The 25342-nt window shown below is 35.5% G+C and overlaps 1 protein-coding gene across 4 annotated transcripts in view; it reads left to right on the plus strand.

The window, feature by feature from the left end:
• Positions 1–25342, plus strand: part of VMP1 (vacuole membrane protein 1) — a 140046-nt gene that overhangs the window by 25501 nt on the left and 89203 nt on the right. For all 4 annotated transcript variants that reach the window (XM_082372066.1, XM_082372064.1, XM_082372067.1 and 1 more), the window contains exons 2-5: positions 1243–1344; positions 3249–3384; positions 4775–4865; positions 6077–6187. In XM_082372066.1, the coding sequence (XP_082228192.1) occupies positions 1269–1344; positions 3249–3384; positions 4775–4865; positions 6077–6187 (414 nt within the window). In that variant the 5' untranslated portion in view covers positions 1243–1268. The remainder of the gene's footprint in view (positions 1–1242; positions 1345–3248; positions 3385–4774; positions 4866–6076; positions 6188–25342) is intronic.

A 25342-nucleotide genomic window follows, 5' to 3' on the forward strand; every position in this document is an offset into this window, starting at 1 on the left:
ATTAATCCTGTGAAAGTGAGAATTTTTGTCCTCCTTTTGTAGATCCAGAGAATCAAGATCTAGAAAAAATGAGACTTGCTTAAGGTCACACAACTAGTTAGTGGCAAATCTGGTATGCAAATCCAGATTTTAGACTTATAATCATCTGCTCCAGGCTATCCATCTGTGCTAATGGAAACCTATACTTTATTTCCTAATATGTTTGTTTATTGAGAAATGAAGGCAACAAAACAAAGGTGTCCACAAATGGATTGTGTCTAAAAGAAGAGACCTTCTGTTGGAGTGATGAATGTATGCTCTTTGTTCTGTCTTTATAGTCTTTCACTTATTTTCCTTTATGAGGCCTAAATTATGGTTAGAATTTTAGTCAAGGGATAAAATAGCTCCAGCTAACAAACCATAGGAAGATTGAAACCATGACCATGTCATATTCTAATCAGCTGAGTATAAGAGTAGCAGGACTCATGGCACATGCAGAGGACTCAGCATTGAGACTTTGAAGTGATATGCTTTTTGAGTAGAAAGATTTACTTTACCAGCACCTGAAAGAATGATACCTGCACAGGTAATCTGGTGTTTTCGTGTAGAATAATTATGTCAGTACAATTTATATGTTGTAATACAGGGATTTAAATTAAAAATTTATACCTATACCTGTAGTATGAATCATGCTATAAAGAGTACATTTAACTTATCTTAAACTTTTTAAATTTTCACCTTCTGTGCCCATATCATTTTTTTTTTCAGTAGAATTGTTTCCTAAATAAAATTGATCTTGGATCTGTGTGGCAACATTTTTGACATGTTTGATAATATAATCGTTTTTTTAAAGTAATGCTAAAAGGACTGCAAGATTGGTAAAATTTGTGTAGATAGTATGTATGATATTCAATTTTGAATTAGAAAGACTTTAGACCTTATAGGTTATCAGTACTTGAAGATGCTAGTATTTTATATCCTTCTGTGGACAAATTGCCTCCAAATTTTAATCTGGAAAATCACTGGGATAACTGTTTGGAAAAGGATTACAACAACATGGCTTTTATATTTTTAATACTTCTACTACAGTTTCTATACAAATTATTAAATCTTGATTATAAAAGAGAAAATTAAGGTATAAACACATTATTGAGATGGCACGTGGGGATTACTCCCATGTTGTTTCTGTATTCAGTTTTATTCAGCCACAGATGCAAAGCAGAAGTATGTAACATATCACTGGATTTTATTTTGTTTTATTAGCTCCTCAAGAGTTATTGATCTATGAAATGGCAGAGAATGGAAAAAATTGTGACCAGAGACGTGTAGCAATGAACAAGGAACAATATAATGGAAACTTCACAGGTGAAGTATGGTGGTTTGGAGGGAGAAGATCTACGGGTTTAAATGATATCTTTTTCATTGGAATAAAATAGAAATATATTATATCTAATATTTATTATCTTTTGTTAACAAAATAATATCTTATATAATAATATAGGATACATAAAATTCTTATAAATCTTGTAAAAGATTGATTATCTTTTGTTTCATCTTCATAGTAAATTAAATTACGGGTATATAAGGGCCTATGAGGTGATTTTTCACAGTGATAGCAGAAGCAGCCTGGCCGTAGTCACATCAGCAGTGTTCTAGGTACAAGATTATTATTTTTTAATCTTGTGGTGTGGTAAATATTTATTTGGCTTTGTTTGGCACTCAGTTTTATCATGCTATTTTGTAACTTTAGAAGTAGATTATAAATTTACTTATTATGCTAATCCTAATTTTATAATTATCCAAAAAGTCAGAATGTGATTATTGTGGATTTATTTTTAAATTTTAGTTTGAAACAAATAAATTTATATTTTAACCAAACTAGGAATTTGTGGTAAATTTCACTATATTTGACTCTTATTCACACATTTACCCTGAAAATTACAGCTATTACTTATATAGATGATTTAAGTAGGAACTTTCCTTTTTGTGTTTAAAAGAAAATGAAAGGTTTTCCTTTTCTGTTAATTATAATGGTTTTCTTTTTAACTTCTAAATCGTTTGGCATCTCAAACACATTGCAAATAATACTTCAGCATGGTAATATTATATCATAGAAATTTTCTTCTATTAGAAGAATTGCAAGCTATCTGAAGTAGCAGTTTCCATTTGTTTGTTTTGATCACTGCATTGCCTTGCAGAACGTATTTTGCAGCACTTACTGACTTTTGGGTTACTTTGGTTGTCAATAAATTTTGCATTGTTTCACCAGGAGTTTCAGGATTCAGAAATAGACATTGCATATATCATAGTCTCATCCCATTAGGAGCTTTTGCATGTTATTTTTTCTTTCCTTTCTTTCAACAAGCACATACATTTATGTATTCTTCCACTACTGCCCACCCCTTTGGAATTTAAAATTAATGTTAGAATGACACACTTTCTATTCTGTACCATGGTGTGTGTTGTTTGGGGTTTTTTACTTAATATTTCATAGAGATTGTACATGAAGAACTTATTCTTTGTTATGGCTGCTTAGTATTCCATTGTACAAATCTATCATATTTTAATAGCTCCTCTGTCCTCTGTTGGTAACATTTGTTTATAATCTTTTGCTAGAACCAATAACACTGTATTGAATAAACTCATACAAAAGTCATTTCTCCTTACAGCTAATCATTCTTAGAAATGGAATTATTAGGTGACAGGGTATATGCATTTATAATTTCGAGAGATGATGCTGAGAGAGTTACTATTATTACCAATAATAACTAACCTTAATTGCACATATACATACATGTATTAACTCATTTAATCTTTACAAGACACTAAAAAGTAAGTACTATTTTTATCTTCATTTTAGAGAAGAGAAAACTGAGGCATAGAAAGGTTAATTACCTTGCCCAAGATCACATGACTAGTAGATGGCAGTGCCAGGATTTGGAACCAAGTAGTTTGCCTTCACGTTTTGAGCTCTAAACCACTTTGTTCTATGATATGGTGCTAAATTGCCCTTCATAGAAAGTGGGCTAATTTAGCATTCCAGTAATGTATAAGAAAAGAAACTTGTGTCCTGACAATAAAATAATTCCAAAAATAATGGTAAGAGTAGAACAGCAGGACATAGCCTAGACTTGTCACAATGTGAACCAGATTGTTTATTTTTTGAGGTTTATATACAGTCCTTCAAATGTGGGATGGGAAGGTAGGTGAATTTTGAAAGTGACTGGAAAAAGTGAACATCCTGTTTTAACTTCTACACTGTTTTTCAGATCCCTCTTCAGTGAATGAAAAGAAGAGGAGGGATCGGGAAGAAAGGCAGAATATTGTCCTGTGGAGACAGCCACTCGTTACCTTGCAGTATTTTTCTCTGGAAATCCTAGTAATCTTGAAGGAATGGACCTCAAGGTAAAGAGTCTTCCGTTTCCTTTTATATAAACTGTATTTACTAATTTTAGAAATCTTCAACAGTCTCCCTGCCACCTGCTCTATCAAAATGGATTAATTAAATTTAGAATGTTATAGGAACATACTTATTTTCCTTTTTATGTGTAGTTCGAAGAAAAATAGATTAGGGAAACTTGTTGCTATTTGTTCACTGGATTGTTACAGTTGACCATTGTCTCATGTTGAATCTTTTATGCAGAGGAGAGCAATGAAAATGAGAAGTTTTTTCTTCTGGCTTTACCTTCGGGAGAAATCAGGCCTGTGTACATTAGATACACTGATTCTTTAGTAGGTCAACGTTCAGGATACGTGGCACTACTGATAGTTTGAGCCAATAAAAAAGGACTCTGCCATGGAAATTGTGTTCTATCTTTAAATTTAGTACCTGTAAGCCCTGTTTCTGATATCATAAAGAGCAAGTTGAACTTTTACTTGCCTTAATCATTTTCTGGTTTACTTTTCCAAGGTATCTGTAATAATATCTTACCTTTTTATGTACTTACAGTTTATAAAGCATTTTGTAACACTTTTTAGTTCATTTGATCCTTATAGCAATTCCATGAAGAAGGTAAAATAAGTATATGATCATCATGATTTTAAAAACAAGAAACAGAATCAGGTTGGTTGAGTGTCTTACTCAAAGTACAGTACTTAAGGGACTCTGATCCAAGTCCTCTGACTAAAGGCCAATGCCCTTTCCATTATATCATAATGCCTGTCCCAATTAGAAGTTGGGGTGTATATAAAAGATTAGTTTGGGGTATGGGAAAGGCTATGATGTAATTTCTTGTTCTTTTTTTTTTTATAAAGTTGTTTTTGTTTGTTTATTTATTTATTTATTTATTTATTTATTTATGGCTGCATTGGGTCCTCGTTGATGCGCAGGCTTTCTTTAGTTGCGGTGAGCGGCAGCCACTCTTCACTGCCGTGCGCGGGCCTCTCATCGTGGTGGCTTCTCTTGTTGCGGAGCACGGGCTCTAGGCGCAGGGGCTTCAGTAGTTGTGGCGCACGGGCTTAGTTGCTCCACGGCATGTGGGATCCTTCTGAACCAGGGCTCGAACCCGTGTTCCCCGCACTGGCAGGCGGATTCTTAACCACTGCGCCACCAGGGAAGCCCCTACGATGGGGTTTCTAATAAGAAATTAGATTCTATACCCAAGTATCTGGTCTTGACCCCCTTCTGCACCCCAAGAGACCATAGTGTTTAAGAAAAAAAGAGCTCAATCCAGCAAGAACAACTTCTAAAGCTGAGCTAAGTAACCTAATTGCTTCAATAAGAAATGTTTTGAGAGTGATGAATCCTGAAAATGAGACTGTGACATATTTCATTTTTTTTTAATTTGTTTTTAAGATTATGGCATCGTCAAAGCGTTGTGATGTCTTTTTTACTGCTGCTTGCTGTGCTTATAGCTACGTATTATGTTGAAGGAGCACATCAACAGGTAAGAGGTTCAGCACCTCTGTTTCTATTCTTGTACCTTCCCTAATCCCAAACAGTTTCAAAATGGAGCTTTTGTGGATTTCATTGATTTTTTTTTTTTCTTTTTAATTTATCTCATAACTGGTATCTTAATGTCTTACTTTTAAGGCCAAATATTAAAAATATTCTTGTGGTAGTTCATGGCTGCTCAGCATTTATATTGGGTATATATCATTCCTTTTTACCTTTAAGGATTTAAATGTAACTTTCCTAACAGTGTTTAGTCAAAGCAGCATGAATCCTTTAATCACTACCAAAGTCTTCATATTTTTTATAACACACTCCTGTGATCCATCCAAGCTGATATACTCATCCTAGATTGAAGGTTAGGTTTTATATGTACAAAGTGGGGGGAAGTTCACTTGCCTGTCATCTGTACAGCATAAATGAAAGGAAAATAGGACATTTTGTTAATAACTTTTGATAAAATTGCAAAACGTTAATGTATTCTATTAGGAAATAGTTCTAAAATGGTATCATTTCATATTTTAGAGCAGTTTACCTCTAAATGCATCAAAATGCTGATAGTGATTATCTCTGAGGGGGTGGAGATTATGGGTAATTGTTTTTTACTTTACGCTTTTATGTATTTCTAGTTGTCTGTAATAAACATATATTGCCTGTAAAATTAGAAAACAACAAATGGCATTAAAAATGGGGAGGAGCAGCACTTTACCTCTAATCAGAGAAGTTTTTATACTTATAAATGCAGTAGTTGTGGCTCACGGGCTTAGTTGGCTCCACGGCAAGTGGGATCTTCCCGGACCAGGGCTCGAACCTGTGTCCCCTGCATTGGCAGGCAGATTCTTAACCACTGTGCCATCAGGGAAGTCCCTATCGTGCTTTCTTAAACAAAATTTTTATAACTTTTAAGTATTTTTAAATTTTTTATTCTCATAGTTATCAATAATTTGCATTTTTTGTATAAATGTCATTGTAATAATAGGACTTTTAGAATGTAGAAATGAGCTTTATTACAGTTACATGATTTTTTTTGCCATCTCTGTGACCACATATTAGAGGAATTTGGACTCTTCAAGGAGCTTTAATCTTAATACTTTCTTCCTATTGGAAACTTAGTTGGTTTTTTTTATTTTTATTATAGTTGATAAATACCACATTTCTGCTTAAGAATTCTGATTTTGTTTTCACCTCATCCCTTTTGTTTTTCAGTATGTGCAACGTATAGAGAAACAGTTTCTTTTGTATGCCTACTGGATAGGCTTAGGAATTTTGTCTTCTGTTGGGCTTGGAACAGGGCTGCATACCTTTCTGCTTTATCTGGTAAGAATAATTTTAATAAGCAAGATTGAAAGAGATTATGTTTTAATTGGTGCTTTTACTTCAGAAGTTAAAATTCTAGGATTTTTACTTAATTACCTTTGTGTTTTATATGTATTCTAATTCTCAAGTCAGTGATTTGGAATTCTGTTTTGTTTTTCCTTTTGGGTTGAGAATTTAAAAAGAGAAGGGAGGAAGAACCCTTAGGCAAATGAGATTGTTTACTTATATTAATTCAGCCAGGAAATGTTTTTTCCTTCCAGATTTTGGAATAATGGTTCTCTTGCTTATGCAGTTGTCTTTGTAATAGTTGAAGTTATTTAATTGTACAGAATTCCATGTAAGACTTAGAATTAATTTGGTCAGTTATTTTCTCTGTTAATCTGCAAATGAGAAATGGTATCTTCCCTCACGTCCTCAAACACCATGTACATACTGGATAGTTATTTTGGTAATCTTATTGAGTGCAGTTAATGAAGTATTACATGCGTACAACTAATGCTTTCTTAAACTCTTTTAAATCAAAGTATAAAATGTACCCCTCCTAAAAAATATTTTTTTTTACTTTGTTGAAATGAGAGAGATACTCTTAAAATATTCTTGTGGTAGTTCATGGCTGCTCAGCATTTATATTGGGTATGTGACACTGTAATGGAGAATGCATAACATTCTCCATTACAGTGCATAATAAATTTTGGCTTTGTCCAGAATGTCATATAGTTGGGATTATGCAGTATGTGTCTTTTTCTGCCTGGCTTCTTTCACTTAGCAATATGGTTTTAAAGTTCCTCTGTGTCTTCATGGCTTGATACCTCATTTCGTTTTATTGCTGAATAATATTCCATTTCCTGGATGTACCATCACAGTTTGTTTATCCATTCACTTATTGAAGGATATCATTGTTGTTTCCAAGTTACGGCAATTAGGAATAAAGATGCTGTAAACATTCATGTGCAAGTTTTGAGGGGCATATAAGAATTCACCTCATTTGGGTAAATACCTAGGGGCATGATTTGTGGATCGTGTATGTTAATTGGTGATATATAGGAAAGCAATTGACTTTTGTGTATTTGCCTTGTATTCCGTAACCTTGCTGTAATCACTTAATAGTTTCAGGACTTTGTTGTCGATTCTTTAGGATTTTCTATATAGGTAATCATGTTGTCTGCAAATACAGTTTTACTTCTTCTCAGTCTGTATACCCGTTCATTTTTTTTTTTCCCCCTGTCATATTGCATTAGCTAAGTCTTCCAGTCTGATGTTGAATTGGAGTGGTGAGAGGGACATCCTCCCTTGTTCCCAACCTTAATGGGGAAGCCTTTAGTTTCTGCCACTCCAACCACTCTCTTGAAATATTAAAGGTTTATGCCACCTTTTGCCTTCATTCTGCTTAGTTTCTCTGCATATTCTTTTTTTTAGTAAATACCTCTTCCTCTCCATACTTCTTGCTACCTCCATGGAAGCCTGTGTCCTCAGAAGGATTAGCATTAACTGACCATTTTCAATTCTGATTAAGTATCATGTTAGCTGTAGGTTTTTGTAGATGTTCTTTATCAAGTTGATAAAGCTCTTCTATTCCTAGTTTGCTGCGAGTTGTGTTTGTTTTCGGGGTTTTTTTTTTGAGAGTTTTTATCATGAATGAGTGTTGATTTTGTCAAAAGAACAGTTTTTTAGACAATAGTGATCAAAAATGGATAAAAGGCCAACATAGCAAACAAATTCAGTATGTAAAGCCTTGAAGAGCAATATGTTAATGTTAAAAAGAAATATAAAGAGATACCCAGCATATGCCATTTCCATTTGAGCAGATTATCTTTAGTTCTTAGATCTGTTAGTTCTTGGACACAGGATTCCTTCCAGGATTCCCTAGGTATAACAGGGAAAATGAAGGAAAACAAGCATTTGCAAAAAATAATTTTCAGGGAAGTCAAGCAAAAGGAAGATAAAAGATGTCACTGGTTTTTGTTTATTTTCAATCACCTGGTTGGGATGGAAGTCAGATTACAAGAAGTTAACTATAGCTACTACTACTACTACTACTGAAAATGGCAAACATTGTCATCATCATTGTCATCAGAGTAATATTAGTTGAGATCAGTTTTTTTTTTTTTAATAAATTTATTTATTTTTGGCTGCGTTGGGTCTTCGTTGCTGTGCACGGGCTTTCTCTAGTTGCGGCGAGTGAGGGCTACTCTTTGTTGCGGTGAGCAGGCTTCTCATTGCAGTGGCTTCTCTTGTTGTGGAGTACGGGCTCTAGGTGTGCGGACTTTAGTAGCTGTGGCATGCAGGCTCAGTAGTTGTGGCTCGCGGGCCCTAGAGCACAGGTTCAATAGTTGTGGCACACGGGCTTAGTTGTTCCATGGCATGTGGGATCTTCCTGGACCAGGGATCGAACCTGTGTCCCCTGCATTGGCAGGCAGATTCTTAACCACTGCACTGCCAAGGAAGTCCCAGTTTATTATTTTTTATCCATATTTGGTATTCATTTTTGTGGGGAGTTGTTGCATCCCCACCCTGTTGAACTCCAGCCATATGATTTGCTTTGACATGTGAGCATAAGTGATAGGTGTTGCTTCCTGGCAGATGCTTCAAGGTTTGTCATACTGTCTTTCACCTGGAGCCTGAGTCTCTGACTGTGATGAACAGATTCCCTTTGCTAGCCTCTGATGGATATGTAGAGTAAGGGAGAAATAAACTTTGTTGTCTTAAGCTACTGAGGTTTTTGGGCTGTTTGTTGTTATAACCTATCCTGACTGATAGACTAGCTAACATTTATTGAATGTTTTCCACATGCTAGGCTTTTTGCTCAGCACTTTTTATGAATTATCTCATGTAGTCCTCCCAAGAGCCACGGTAGTCAATAACCAATAGTGTAGCAAATGTATAGTAAAAAAATTTCATGAGTAAGTATAGACTGTGCATTTGTGAACTTTGGCAATTATGGAGAAAAATAGCCAGGAAACCGAAGGCAAAGCAGAATCAAATAAAGGTTTAAGAATTTGATCTCTGTTATTATTTAAGAAGCTATTCAAAATAATCTCTGGTTAGATTTTTAAAACGTAACATTTTCTTGGTGATAGATGGTTGACACAGTTTTATCCTTATAGATCACCATTCCTGTTGTTTTATATTTGTCAAATGTGATTGTATCTGGAAAGTCCTAATTACACCTCCTTTCATTTATGAGCCCTTACATAATCACTTAGGGAGATGTGATGTTAACATTCTCATGTCATACATTTTTGTGCTGATGAAATAGGCACTCTTTCCATATACCCATATAACTCCTCAGTCAAGAAAGCAATTAACTATATTAGGAGAGAAGTCTGGTCAGAAAAATGATCCTTCTTTTGACAATAATTTACAGCAAAACAGGTGAAAAAGAAACTGAGTTTAACAAAGGGAAAAGATTTAATTCATTCTTGATCATGGTTCTCTTTACTGGAAATTATGGCTTTAAAGTGAAATAGGAAAATTTTTCCTGCATAGACAGACTTCCTCAATTACATTCTTCCCAGCATGGAAGTTAACCTCTTTTGGAAGTAATCATTTAGTTAATTTTAACTCATTGTACAACTAAATGGTGATCTGCAAATGTTACTATATTTCCTAAAATATTATATACCTATATATCTGCCTTTAAAAGGGAAAAGTTATCTTGACTTTTAAGTTTATCAATCAACAATTTCATTTATATTTTTAGATATAATTGAAAGGTTTTAACTTAATTCAGATGTCCTGAAAATTGTCATCACTTCTTTAAACATTAGATGTAAAAATAGTTGTTTGATTAAATTTAAAAATTAAATTTAGTGAAAATCAACAGGGAAAAATGACTACTATCAAATTTTGTAAATTGATTTGGGAACAGTAGAAATCTAGTAGTTTGCCAAGAACAGATATGTAGCCACAAAGGAAGAGTTAGATACTGTTTATGCAGGAATAGTGATTGCTAACCAGAGAGGAAGAGATGAAGGGAGAAGTGAATGGATTCCTTCTCAAGGCTGAAGGGGAGTTGGTTGGGCCTCTAGGTTAGTTGGTTTGTTCCATTAATTCTAACAGTCAACACATGGGCTTCAGGAGGTCTGTTAATTCCCTGAACACTATACTTGTTATGTGTCTTTGCAAATATGCGTCTTTCTGGCAGAAAGGACCTATAGTATTAGATTCTCCAGATTCTGTAACCCATAAAATGTTAAGAACCACTCTTATAGGACTTTTTTTTCTAACGATGGCTATATTAATTTGCCACTAGGTGGCATTGCTAATACAACCAATATACTATACTATATTTGCAGGTTCTATTCTGGATAAATATGAAACCCTCAAATAAATTAGAGGCATATTCTATTATTTATCTGTATTTATGACTACATAATGCCAGTTAATGCATGTGAATGAAAATAAGTTTTCTTAATAGTTTTGCACATTCATTAATTAGTTTCACAGTTATTAGACTTTCCATTGTGATATATATTTACATGCAGGACATACTCCCATGGCATGCGTAGTTTCAGATGTAATGCCATAATTCTATCTTTTTCTTTAATATTTAAGAATATGCAATTGATGGAGGGTGATTTTGTTATGGGACTAAAATCTTTTATTCCTATGGGAGATACTTAATCGGGCATATTCAGAGCTGGATTTGAATGCATAGTCAAATATTACTAACTCTGTGATATTTGGGAAATATCTTAACTTTTTAAGCCTCAGTTTATTCAACTGTAAATGGAAAAGATAATAATAGTACCTATCTCATAAGGTTGTTTGGAGGATTAAATGAAATAAAACATGTACACTTTTCAGTTCAGTGGCTAGTATATATATAAGGTGCTCAGTAAATGTTAAGCGACTATTATAATTATTATTGTCATTTTTCTTGCTCTGATTTTATTTTTAAAACAATCATTTTCAATTTTCATGCTTTAGCTACTATTCTTAAGAAACTATTTAAAAAAAAAAAAAAAGAAACTATAAGCAAAATTTCCCACAATTGATTTTAATGTAGCAGAATGTAATACCATAGTTGAAAACCACAGATTATTGTTCCATTTTCAGTGACAATAGATTAGGCAGTTTGGATCAACTCGCTTGTGAAAGTATCTTAAAAAGGTTGATAAAAATTTAAAACATCTGTTTAAAGGCACCATAGAGATAAAAAGATAGCAAAGAATTACAAGGCCAACATCTAGATTAAAGGGGAAACCCAGAGAGGTGAAACCAGTCAAGTATATGGCCTAATAAACCCGCAGGCTTTGGATTGGAACCTGATGGGCCACACTTTAAATATAAGGATGAACTAGATACAAATCAGCCCATACAGGGACTGAAGCTCAGGCTAAATCTTAAGTCTGGAGGAAAATAAAATAATCGTAGGCGTCACATTATATTAAAAAAAAAAAGTCTAGCACTCAATCAAAAGTAATCAGATATCTGAAGCAACATGATAATTTGGTCAAAACAAGAAATAAGAGAAACAGATCCATAGGGTATCTATTTAATGAAGTTATTAGATGTGTACTGTAATCCAAAATCAATGTGTTTCAAGGAAGTAAAAAACAAGTTTGAGTACTTTTGCAGAGATTGAAAACTACAGAAGAGAGCAAGTGGAAATTTTGAATTAAAAAAACATTATCTGAAATTAAGAACTCAATTAATGGACTTCAGTAGACAGCAGCTAAGACAGGACTAATAAACTGCAAAATCGGCTAGAGAAAAATATCCAGAACAAAAAAGGAGAGATGGAGAAAAAGACATACTATCTTCAGAGAAACTTCAGTAAGACTGATTTGCTGTCATTGATTTTTTTTTTTTCAGAGATGAAGGACAATTTTGGAAAGCATCATTTATAATAACTTTTTTTTGAAAAGCAAATACTTAGGAATAAATCTAACAAAAGATGTGCTTGGCCTCTTTATAAAATTATAAAATATTATTGGAAGCAAAAAGATCTAGGTAACAGAAGGTATATATTATTTTCATGGATTAGAAGATACAATATTGTAGCTGTTCTTCCCAATTTTGTTTACATAATCAATGTAATATCAGTCAAAACTTGAGTAGGTATTTTTGTAGAAATTGACAAAGTAATTGAAAAAAGATTTTCATCCTAGCAGCTTTGTAGTAAATCTTGACAACCAATAAGATATGTCCCTCTTGTGTGTTTCTAATATTTCTTGATCTGGATAGAGGATACCTGTGTCTGAAATAATTCATTAAGGTGCTTACATTATGCACTTTTCTATATGTACTATACTTAAATAAATACTCTGTTTTAGTACATCTGCTCTTTTGTTTTAGAATTTTGAAGTCATTTTGCATAAATACACCTGTAATAGATGTCTAATTCATGAGCTAATTTTGCCTGGCAAGTAGTGCAAGTTTACTGATTTCATTCATTTACTTTACTCATGTTTTTTGTAAGTAGATCAGATGCAAAAAAAGGTTCTGTGGCTGGTAGATTTTTCTAAGATCATGCCTTCTAAGCCCTCTTCTCTTGGATACTAATTTCCAGAAATCCATTAACGAATTTATTTTAGTCTTAGCATGTATGTAGCAGGTTTCCATTCCAGGCCGTCCAGGAATGCTTATTTACTAGTGGAAATAATGCCCAGAGTGAAAACAAGTTAATGAAGAGAACGTGGCTGCTGTCAACCTCTTTGTTGTATCTCTGTGTTTGAATGTGTCAAAATTTTCACCTTAATAATGATTTGACCCAAGGGGAGGCAGCCCAGGGGCAGCACTTTTGCTGAAAAGGGACTGGATAATAAATATTTTAAGCTTTGCGGGCTATGCAATCTCTTTTGTAACTCCTCAGATCTGTCATGGTAATAAGAAGACATCCAGGGACAGTGTGTAGGAATGAATGTGAGTGTTTTCCAGTCAACCTTTATTCACAAAGAGAGGTAGCAGACTGGATTTGATCTGCCGGCTGTAGTTTGCTAACCGTTGCTCTAACTCATGGGATGACAGTAGTACACCAGAAGAAGCATATTGAGCTTGGGAGCCTTAGTGAGCTAGCCACCCCCTAAGGATTTTTACGTGACATGTTATGCATTTGATTCCTCCATTTGCCAAAAAAGGATTATCACTTCTCCCAGGTCATAATATTAGACTTAACATGATGTTTTAGAAGAGAATATAGTTGTGTGAATGCTTGAGTGGTCTGTAAGACCATCAAGGGGAAGAAAAAACAACTTTTCATGAAGAGAAAAGTAAAAGAATTTCTTCCAAATGAGCTGCCTGATGACAGCAAAATTTAGTTCTAATCTCATGTTTTAAACCATCGATGTGTGCAATTATTAAATACCGGTCTTTACAACAGCACTCATTTTGAGAAATAAATAATTTGTGGATTACGTTTAGATTGATACAAACAATTAGGAGAAGTGATAGGGTAATTTCAGTAGCCACCTTAAAACTATTTCCCATTACTAGAATATATGATTGATTCATAATATATTCATAATAATAACCTGGTAAACAACCAGTTTAACAAAAACAGGAACTTTGGTACTTCATGATGAGAAATATATCTCAGACATGCTCCTTATATGCATTCACATTATTATTCCTCAAGTTATAAGACAAGCAGTTGATTTAAGAGCCATTTGTAAACTGTGCGTGCCATTAATGATTATAAAGTCTGTTCTATTTGACAGTAACAAAGGAAATGAGTCCTTCGGCAGGAATTTACAAATAATGTGATACATGAACAGTTTTTGACAGTAGGTGGAGCAGTTTCCCGGAGAAAGGCTTCCCAAGCCCTATATTCCTTTCAAAATAAGCCCAGCTCTTAGACAAAGAACTCTGAGAACAAAAACTATCAACAATCATTAAAAAATGTTAAAGGCACTCAAATATTGAGCTATAAATAGAAGGCTGAATATATTTTGCAGATAATTCTTCTCTTTGTCATATATTTTAACCACTGAATTCTCTCACCTTTGGGGATCAAAATGGTAGGGATTTTCACATAAGAACTGCCCTATCTAGATGGCAGTTGGTATGTAGAAAAGTTTGGGAACTATTCAGTTACATTGTAGAATAGATCAAGGTTTATAAGAAGATATAACATCAAGACATTATTATCTGAATGGTATTTATGAGTCATTTGTTTAATATATGACAATTTTAGATTAAGAATATAGTTTTATAGATAAAAATTGGTAGTTTAAATTCACTGGAATTAAGTTAGTAGATGTCAAGAGTGTTTTAAGTACCATGAGAAACCATGGCCATAAAACTGTAAGTTCAGAATGCAGTTATCAGGTATAAAAATAAGATATAAATGAATAAAGAATTCTACTTAAAAATAAAAACAAAAAAATGACCTTTTTAAAAAATTTTTATTTATTTATTTTTTGCTGTGTTGGGTCTTCGTTGCTGCGCGCAGGCTTTCTCTAGTGGCGGAGAGGGGTGCGCGGGCTTCTCACTGCAGTGGCTTCTCATGTTGCAGAGCACAAGCTCTAGGCATGCGGGCTTCAGTAGTTGTGGCACATGGGCTCAGTAGTTGTGGCTCGTGGGCTCAGTAGTTGTGGCGCACGGGCTTAGTTGCTCCGCAGTATGTGGGATCTTCCTGGATCAGGGATCGAACCCATGTCCCCTGCATTGGCAGGAGGATTCTTAACCATTGCGCCACCAGGGAAGTCTCCAAAAATGACCATTTTAATAGAAAAAAATTTTGGAAAAAAAATTTTTGGCTGTTTGTTATAAAATAAGTACAGGGAAAGTTAATTGTGAGATATTTGCCCCTGTGTAAGATTCAGAGGTCTGTTTCTGCCTTAACGTTTAGGATCATTTCATCACTAAAATGGGGTAAAAATTGTACATTAAAAAAAATCCAACATCTTGATTACTATCAAATGTTTATAGAACATCTCTGTCTATAGCACCCTGTTTCCTTTAGTGAACAAGTACTTTATAGTATGTATATAATACTTTATAGTACTGTTTTATATATATATATAAAGCTGTTTCTTATACTTTTTTGACTCTTGGCTATTTATTGCCTAAAGTAAGTGTTATTTGGAAAACTGCATGGACATAGGTTGAAGTGAAATAGTGAAGCAGTTTCAGTAAGAGAACTATTGTAGTAATTGTTTAATGCCATGAGGTGGAATAATTCTTTTAAAAATTGTTAGCCAACCTGTTCACTGTTTTTCCTGCTTGACTTCTGATTATCGCTCCATAGCTTACGTGTCTATCCCTCGATAAGACAAAAAAAGAGAAGAAATTGCCAAAAGTAAGGTTCTAGTGTGACTTAATATTGCTCTGTATAGGTATAATGACTGGCTATAAGCATGCAGTGACTCAGGGCTCTTGGGGGAAGACCAACAGGCCCTTCTTAGAAAAGGTCTGTTTGCCTTTTTTTGATGAGGGCATGATCAGCTATTCTCCCTGTCTTTCCCTAAGGAATGACTCATGTATTAACTCTTAAGAGCATCACCACATCAAAAGTAGGAAGCGGGGTCTCCAGGACACAGGGCTGGGTTTTCACCAAACAGAAGGGTATGCACAGACTGACTGACTTCCTGCCCTTAAGTCACTATTTATTAATGTGTGTTTAAATGAAAGCTAAGAAGATTCAGTTTTGCTGAAGTCTGTTCTGTTGGGTATATATTTTAAACAATTTATAACCTTTTTTTTTTTTAATTAATTAATTAACTTATTTATTTATTTTATTTATGGCTGTGTTGGGTCTTCGTTTCTGTGCGAGGGCTTTCTCTAGTTGTGGCAAGCGGGGGCCACTCTTCATCGCGGTGCACGGGCCTCTCACTTTCGTGGCCTCTCCCGCCACGGAGCACAGGCTCAAGACGTGCAGGCTCAGTAATTGTGGCTCACGGGCCTAGCTGCTCTGCGGCATGTGGGATATTCCCAGACCAGGGCTCGAACCCGTGTCCCCTGCATTGGCAGGCAGATTCTCAACCACTGCACCACCAGGGAAGCCCCAATTTATAACCTTTTTAAAAGCTCTCTCTATAAATATGTGGTCCATTCCTCCTGAACACTTAAACCAACTTTATGATCAAAATTGCTTAGGTTTAGAAAAGAAAAGTGAAATATGTCTTTATTTATGGATTGATTGAATATAATAAAAATGACTTTAAAAATAGGTCCTTATAACCTGAAGCATGAACTATAGAGTTTACACATTTTTTTGTTTTGGTTATTTTATGCTTATCGTAACACTTTTACTACATAATCTCATACATTGCTGTGTTACCTAGGTTGTGCAGGCATTATTATCATTATTATTTTCAGGCTTTTCATCAAATGAGGAATGTGAGATAGAAGTCTGATTACATCTAGTAAGTTACTAACAGAATTAGAAAACTAAAATCCACATTAACTAATGGCCAAATTACTGCTTTTTTACATATTATACTGCATTTTATAGGGAGGGACCAGGGGCTTAAATTTGTAAACTCGGGACCTTCTTCACAAAAAGAATATAAACACTAGTTAAACTTCTCAGTGCCCATTTGGAATCAACAGTTTTATGCTCTAGCCTTCTAGAATTATTTGTTGTATACCATAACCTTAGGTAAGTTGTTTTCTGACTGCGATGAGAAAAGCAATGATTAAAAGTATTTGAAGAGTACAATTCCTGTTTGTAAAAGCATTTCTAAACTCCCCTAAAAGTTGGACTTAAAGAAAACAAAAGGTTTTGCAAGTCATACAGACAACCATCTGTCATCTCCTTTCATTTATTTATCACCCAGATATTCCTAATGAATCACATTCCAGACTAACCACTGACTCCTTTTGTTCCTCAGTGAAGGAGTGTGGCAAACAAATGTTTTCCCAGTGAATCAGCAGAGGATTCCTGATTTTATTACCTTTGTCCTAAACTTTCCAGACAAAACTAATTGGGAATTTTGCCTTTGGGATCTCAGTTGACTTCTGTGTGTGGATGATGAATTAGGCTATGAACTGACATTACAGATGTGCAAACAACTCCAGTCTTCAGGAATGTTTTATCAGTTCTGAGGGAGCCGCCTAGAGTGGAAGAATGTCTGTCTGTCTGTCTGCTCATCTTCCTTAAAAACCTCATAGGGCTTCCCTGGTGGCGCAGTGGTTGAGAATCTGCCTGCCAATGCAGGGGACATGGGTTCGAGCCCTGGTCTGGTTGAAGAGTGGCCCCCACTTGCCGCAACTAGAGAAAGCCCTCGCACAGAAACGAAGACCCAACACAGCCAAAAATAATTAATTAATTAATTAATTAATTAATTAATTAAAATAACTTACATGACTTTCACTATATTTAAAAAAAAAAAAAAAAAAAAACACCTCATACTGGGACTTCCCTGGCGGTCCAGTGGTTAAGACTCTGCACTTCCAATGCAGGGGGCACAGGTTCGATCCCTGGTCAGGGGACTAAGATCCCACATGCTGCAGGGCGCTGCCAAAACAAAAAAACCTCATACATACACATACTGCACTCTTAATGTGACATATTCTGTATCTTGGTTGGTAAAAAGGCTTGGCTAAATTAGGCTCATAATTAACTAATATGATCATTTTAGGTTTTCACTTTTATTTATTTATTTATTTATTTATGGCTGTGTTGGGTCTTTGTTTCTGTGCGAGGGCTTTCTCTAGTTGTGGCAAGCGGGGGCCACTCTTCATCGCGGTGCGTGGGCCTCTCACTATCGCGGCCTCTCTTGTTGTGGAGCACAGGCTCCAGATGCACAGGCTCCAGACGCACAGGCTCCAGACGCGCAGGCTCAGTAGTTGTGGCTCACGGGCCCAGCTGCTCCGCTGCATGTGGGATCTTCCCAGACCAGAGCTTGAACCCGTGTCCCCTGCATTGGCAGGCAGATTCTCAACCACTGCGCCACCAGGGAAGCCCTCAGGTTTTCACTTTTTAAAAAATGTCTCTGGAAGAAAGGGCCCCCAAATGATCTGAACAATAAAGTTAAAAATCCAGAAAATACTTTTCCTTAACTGAAGCAGCAATACATAGACTAGTTTGTCATTTACTAATATGATTTTTTTTCAGGTTTTAAGGTGTGACTGTCCCACACCTTTCTTACAAAGACCCTAATTTGTATTTGTGGCACTAGGACTGCTTTCTCAGGGCTTACATAGGTACTACATTATTATCAGGGCACTCCTTAGAACTTCTCTTCTCCACCGGATTAGGATATTTTTGTGTGTTATAATTTCAGGAATGATAATTTTACCTCTAGGATAATTTTTTTTAATTCTAAATTTTTCGTAATTTGACAGAGCTAGTAGGATATTTACTATTCCTGAATGAATGTAAATTGTAGAAGTATAACTTTTAAAATTTATCTTAAAAGAATGTCTTAAGTTAAAATACTTTTTCCACAAATACCTATATCTGCTCTTATTAGGAATCCTACCCCCTGATCTAACTATGGTTTTGCTCTCACCCAGACATCTTCTTGCCTGGCCAAGCACTACATCTTTTATCCTGGACAAAGCAAAATTATTCCATTATCAAAACTTTGGAAAATATAGTGTAATACAGCTCATGAGACTAAGATATATGAGGCTTTGAACTGAAGCAAAACCAGATGTTTGATATGTCACAAATAGCTGAACTATCTTGTTGAGTTGACTTCACTTAGAATGAGTATACTGAAGTACCCACCCACCCCAGAAAAGGACCCTAAAAACCTGTCACTGATGAGAGTGTAACTTTTCATCACAGTCATAAAATTTGACCTTCGTATCATTAAAGGGAACTTCCATTGGCAGTAATTAGGAACTCTCAGGGGCAGTTAGTGAATGTTACTTATGACCTGGTTGCTAACTAGGAAATTTATAGAGCTTCCTGTGCTGGGGAATAACAACCTGGGCTGTATATAGCTGTTTAACTTCCTTTGATTACCACTATATAGATTAAAGGACACTGTCCTTAAATAGAAAAATTAACCTTTGAGGACTATCATTTGCTACTTTTCCTTAAGAAGTACTCCTTGTATTGATCTTTACTTACCTTGCCACATGGCACATTCTTTTCAATGTGCTGAGATTCGTTTTATACCACAGTATATGGTCTATCTTGGTGACTGGATTTCACGTATACTTGAAAAGAATATGTATTTGGCTATTTTTGGGTGTAGTGTTCCATATTGTTCAAGTGTTCTGTATCCATACTGGTTTTCAGTCTACTTATTCTATCAACGAAAAAGAGAAGTGTGTTGAAATTTCAACTTTAATTGTGGATTTGTTTATTTTTCCTTTTAGTTCTATTAGTTTTTGCTTTATGTATTTTGACATTCTGTTATTAGGTGCCTGCACATTTAGGATTATTCTGTCTTCCTGAGAATTAGCCCTTTTATCATTATGAAATGTCCTTTTTCATCTCTAGTAAATACCCTCTCCTGAAATCTACTTAATCTGGTATTAATGTAGAGTACTCTATCTTTTGTATGATTATGTTTACATGGTTTATCTTTTTTCATCCCTTTACCTTTACTTTTGGATCTGGATATTTAAAATGGGCTTTTTATGGACAGCATGTACTGAGGTCTTGCTCTTTAGTTCAGTGTGACACTCTCTGCCTTTTCATTTGTATGTTTGGCTCATTTGCAATTAATGTAGTTGTCAGTATGGTTAGGTTTAAGTCTATCCTCAAACTATTGGTCCCACCTATTTTTTATTCTTTTCCTGCCTTCTTTTGAATTGAACATTTTTTTTAGTATATATAATGTAACCACATTACAGTATTTTATACTCCATTTTCTCCCTCCCATACTTTATGCTGTTGTTGTCATGTATTTTACTTCTACATATGTCATAGTTTTTGCTTTAAGCAACTAGTTATTTTTTTAAGAGATTTTAAAATGAGGAAAAAAGGTGTTCTCTATTTCCAGTGCTCTTCACTCTTTTATGCACGTTAAAGTTTCCATCTGGTATCACTTTTCTTCTATCTGAGAACTTCCTTTAACATTTATCTCCTGGAACAAATTGTTTTGGCTTTTGTTTGTCTGAAAATGTTATTATTTCATCTTTATTTTTGAAATATATTTTCCCTGAATTCTAGATTCACAGATTTTGTTTTTTCCTTTCAGCACTTTAGAGAAGTAATTCTATTGTCTTTTGGTCTGTTTCTGATGAGAAGTCCTATCTGTATTTCCCTGTAGATGACTCAGTCATAACTTGGAAATATTGTGGGTTTGGTTCTAGACCACTGCAATAAAGCGAATATGGTGATATAGCAAGTCACACGAATTTTTTGGTTTCCCAGTGCATCTAAAAGTTATGTTTACAATATAATGTACTCTATTAAGTGTCTAAAAAAACAATATATGTACCTTAATTTTAAAATAATGCTGTTGGAAAAATGGTGCCACCAGACTTGTTTGACGCAGGATTGCCAAAACCTTTAATTTGTAAAAATCACAATATCTGCAAAGTGCATTAAAGTGAGGTATGCCTGTAATGTGTTTTTATCCCCTTGGATTGCTTTTAAGACATTCTTGATATTACTGAATTATAGAATTTGATTATGATGTGATTATGGTAATTCTCAGCAATTTGATTATGTGTTTTATTTTCTTTATGTTGATCTTGACTGAGGTTTGTTGAATTTCTTAAATTTGTGAGTTGATGGATTGATATTTTTCATCAAATCTTGAAAATACGTGGCCATCCCTTCCCCAGTGTGTTTGTGTGTGCAGACACACACACTTCACCCTCTCTTTCTGGGGTTCCAGTTACATGTATATTAGACTGTTTGGTATTATTCCACAGGTTACTGAGGTTCATTTGTTCCATAGCCTTTACCCTCTGTGTCCTTTAGTTCAAATACTTTCTAGTGCCTTGTCTTCAAGTTCTCTAATATTTTCTTCTGTGGCATCTAATCTGTTGATATCCAATGAATTTTTCTATTCGTATATTATATTTTCAGCTCTATAAGTTCCATTTTGGTTTTTTTTTATACTTTATATTTCTTCCCTCATTGTGTTTATCTTTTCCTTTAAATCAGGAATCAGCAAACTATTTCTGTGAAGGGCCATATAATAAGTGTTTTAGACTTCATACGCCATAGAGTCTTTGTCAGAGCTACTCAGTTTTGCCATTATAGCACAGAATTAGCCAGAGATGATATGTAAATGAATATACATGGCTGCATTCTTTGAAACTTTATTTATAAAACTGGTGGTGGGCTGAATTTGGCCCCTGGGCTGAAGTTTGGCAATTGTTGCTTTAAATCTTTGAACATATTTATTTTTACTGTTTTTAAGTCCTTGTCTGCTAATTCCATAATCTCTGACATTTCTGGGTCTGTTTCTATTGATTAACGTTTCTTCAGCTTATGTGTCATATTTTCCAAACTGCTTCACATCGTATCTAGTTATTTCTTATTGGATGCTGGAATGTGGTATTAAGTTGTTGATTGTATGGATTTTGTTATCTTCTTTTACAGAGTGTCAATTTTTTGTTTTGGGGGCAGTACCAGTGGATCAACTTGATCTATTTAAGGTTTTTTTAAAAACCCTATTATGGTCTGTCTAGAGTAGCTTTTACTGTAGGCTCTTTCCAAGGTCTTCCCTGAATGTTGAGTCTCTCCACTCTAGCTAGATGAAGTTCAGGTGTTTCCCAGCCCTGTGTGAAGTCTAGGAATTGTTCAGCTTACAACCCCCTGTTAGTTGTTCTTTTCTCACTAATTGTACTTTGCCTGGCCTTATGAAATCTCATCATAGCATGCAGTGGAACTTTGTGTGCCAGAGTCTCAAGGGGACCCCCATGCACATATGTAGAGTCCTTTCTCTGCATAACTTTCTCTTCACTAGTATTCTATGCCACAGATTTCAACCACTCAGCCCCCCTGAACCCAGATTTTCTTCTCAGTGCAGCAAGACCACCATGCTTTGCTTAGGGTCTTTGTCTTTGGACTATGGATTTTACTGCTGACACAGAATGTGTCTACAAGTGGAAAGCCAGAGTCATCACAAGGCTTCCTCATTTGTATCCCTTCTCTCAGTGGTCAGAACTATTATACTGCCTGTGGTACAGTGTCTGAAAAAAAATTGTTCCATGTGTTCTGTTTAGTTTTCCAGTTGTTTAGTGTAGGAGTGTACGTCTCTACCAGTCACTTCATGATATGAGGCAGAAAACCCTCAGCCACAGTCCAGAATCTCTAGCCGGTACATATCAATACTTGCATACTCCCATGAGAGCTGGAACGTCCTGCTCAGTACATTGTGTTATTTTTATGTTTTATAGTGGATCTTTCCAGGTAGACTTTGCAGCTTATACTGTAGCTGTTTGTCTTTATCCCTCATTTCTCCATTTAGTATGGTTTAAATGTGATTCTTTCATATTTGATACATTGTAGTAGGAATCGTAGGTTTTAGAAAACAGACTTAGGGCTTCCCTAGTGGCGCAGTGGTTGAGAATCTGCCTGCTAATGCAGGGGACACGGGTTCGAGCCCTGGTCTGGGAAGATCCCACATGCCGTGGAGCAACTAGGCCCGTAAGCCACAACTACTGAGCCTGCGCGTCTGGAGCCTGTGCTCCGCAACAAGAGAGGCCGCAATAGTGAGAGGCCCGCGCACCACGATGAAGAGTGGCCCCCGCTTGCCACAACTAGAGAAAGCCCTCGCACAGAAACGAAGACCCAACACAGCCAAAAATAAAATAAGTAAATAAATAAATAAATAGAAAACAGACTTAAAAGGTAGTTTGAATATGTGTAACTTTTAAAATTCTCTTAATCAAAATGATTGTTTTTTAGTTTTTGTGTTTGGATTTTTCATGTAAACTAATATTTATCTCAGTCAAGTCTGTTATATTTAGGAACCATTAACCTATAATGTTGAAAAGAACTTGTGAGGTTTCCTATCAGTTAACACAGTCTAAACTAAAATGTCAAGGTACAGGTTAAATGGGCTCTTGAGAATGAACAAAGGACAAGAAGCTGAGTTATTCATGTTCATTTTGTCTGGGAACCACCACATCTGCCTCTAAGGCTGAGTAATCATGACCTATTAGTGTGGTTATGGAAAGTATATATCAGTTTAACTGTGTGAACCATCCTTTCTTTAGGGAAAATATTCTCATCAGATTGCTGAAATTTTCCCTTTTTAGAACATTTAAAATTAAAACTATGAATCAGTCTTTTATCTTGTTGGATAACCTGTTTAATCTGTTGGGGTGCATATTTTATTTTTGTTTCTGGAATAGAAATGTAGAGTTTTCCTTCCTATATAATCCCAGAAAATTTATTATTTTAGTGTCTAGGACGGTTCAATTTTTGTTCACCTAGAGTTCATTTCTAGAGGACAGTTGTAGGGATATCATGGACAGACTCTTAAATTTCTTTTGTTTTGCCTAGTAGTATCACATTTCTCTTTTGTGTTTTCAAACAGTAAATGTGGAAGTTACAGGGGTTTTTAAAAAATATTTATTTTCTTTATTTTTTTTGGCTGTGATGGGTCTTAGTTGTGGCACGCAGGATCTTCACTGAGGCACGCGGGATCTTTCATTGCGGTGTGTGGGCTTCTCTCTAGTTGTGGCACACGGGCTCCAGGGCACGTGGGCTCTGTAGTTATGGCGCGCAGGCTTCAGAGCGCGTGGGCTCTGTAATTTTGCAGCACGTGGGCTCTCTCATTGAGGCACACAAGCTCAGTAGTTGTGGTGCGTGGGCTTAGTTGCCCCGCAGCATGTGGGATCTTAGTTCCCTGACCAGGGATCAAACCCGTATCCCCTGCATTGGAAAGCAGATTCTTTACCACTTGGCCACCAGGGAAGTCCCCCTCCCCTTTTTTTTTTAATTGCATCTGATGTTAGTGAGAAATTTTTCACTAATTATTTAGTTACTCTGAATTCTACAAACTTTAAACTTGGGTGTGTGTGTGTGTGTGTGTGTGTGTGTGTGTGTGTGTAGGATCACAAAATAATTCTTTTTTCTTTAACTGAAATCTCTTTTGTGCACATAATATTCAAAGAAACAGTTGTAGATTTCATGGTTAATCACAACTTTTCAAAAAAAGAAGTTCCTTTTTTAGAGATTCTCATAATCATTTTTTAAACTTATTATCACTATTTATTGATTTCTGTGAATTAAAATTCAAGAAAAAGATGAACAGACTAAAAATTCACATAGATTTTTTTTTTTTTTGGTCCAGAAGAAAACCTTATAGTTAATTGAGTCAGTGCTAAGTGTAGGATTTCATTTTTTAGATTTTTAGTTGAACACAAAATGCAACTGTATTTAGGGAGAAATGTAGCTTAGATTTATGAATGTCTTTCTTTTTCGTATTAACATGCAACAGAAAAATTTGTTTAATGTCACCTTTTAAATAGGTAGCAGTAGGAGTTCTTTAATGTTTTATTTCCATCACTACATCTTATGCACTTTGTCTTTGAACCACAAATTCTTTCACCATGTGGTTTAAAAAGACTTTCTTATATCCAAAGATCACTTACTGTATGTGTATCTATATATACATACATATGTATGTGTGTGTGTATATAATTTTATTCTACAAATACAGTGCTTTTGTTCATAACAGCTAATGGCTAATACTTTTTGAGGGCTTATTATATGCCCACCACTGTTCTAAGCCTAGTACTTTATATGTGTGTTAGAGTAACATGTTAAGAATATCCAACTTCTAGAGCTTATACTTCATGAGAACTTTGGAAATTAGCAATAGATTTTATTGACATCTTGATTATGTTAGGGGTTTTTGAATTTTGGAGCTAGATAAAAACATAAGATGAATCTAATTCTTTTGCCTTGCAGAAGAGTAGCTTGAGGTCCAGAAAGGTTAAGTGACTTGTCTGAGTTCGCTTATTTTCTGACACCTAATAGCCTATTAGAACCTAACCTATTTGAAACTCTAAAGGAGCTTGTTTAAAACATACAGGTTGGGAGGCTTCCCTGGTGGCACAGTGGTTAAGAATCTGTCTGCCAATACAGGGGACACGGGTTCGAGCCCTGGTCCGGGAAGATCCCATGTGCTGCAGAGCAACTAAGCCCGTGTGCCACAACTACTGAGCCTGTGCTCTAGAGCCCGCGAGCCCATGTGCTGCAACTACTGAAGCCTGCACGCCTAGAGCCCATGCTCCGCAACAAGACAAGCCACCTCAATGAGAAGCCCGCACGCCACAACCAAGAGTAGCCCCTGCTCGCCGCTACTAGAGAAAGCCTGCACTCAGCAACAAAGA

The sequence above is a fragment of the Balaenoptera borealis genome (assembly GCF_965194805.1).
Source record: "Balaenoptera borealis genome assembly, chromosome: 20".
NCBI classification, from domain to species: Eukaryota; Metazoa; Chordata; class Mammalia; order Artiodactyla; family Balaenopteridae; genus Balaenoptera; species Balaenoptera borealis.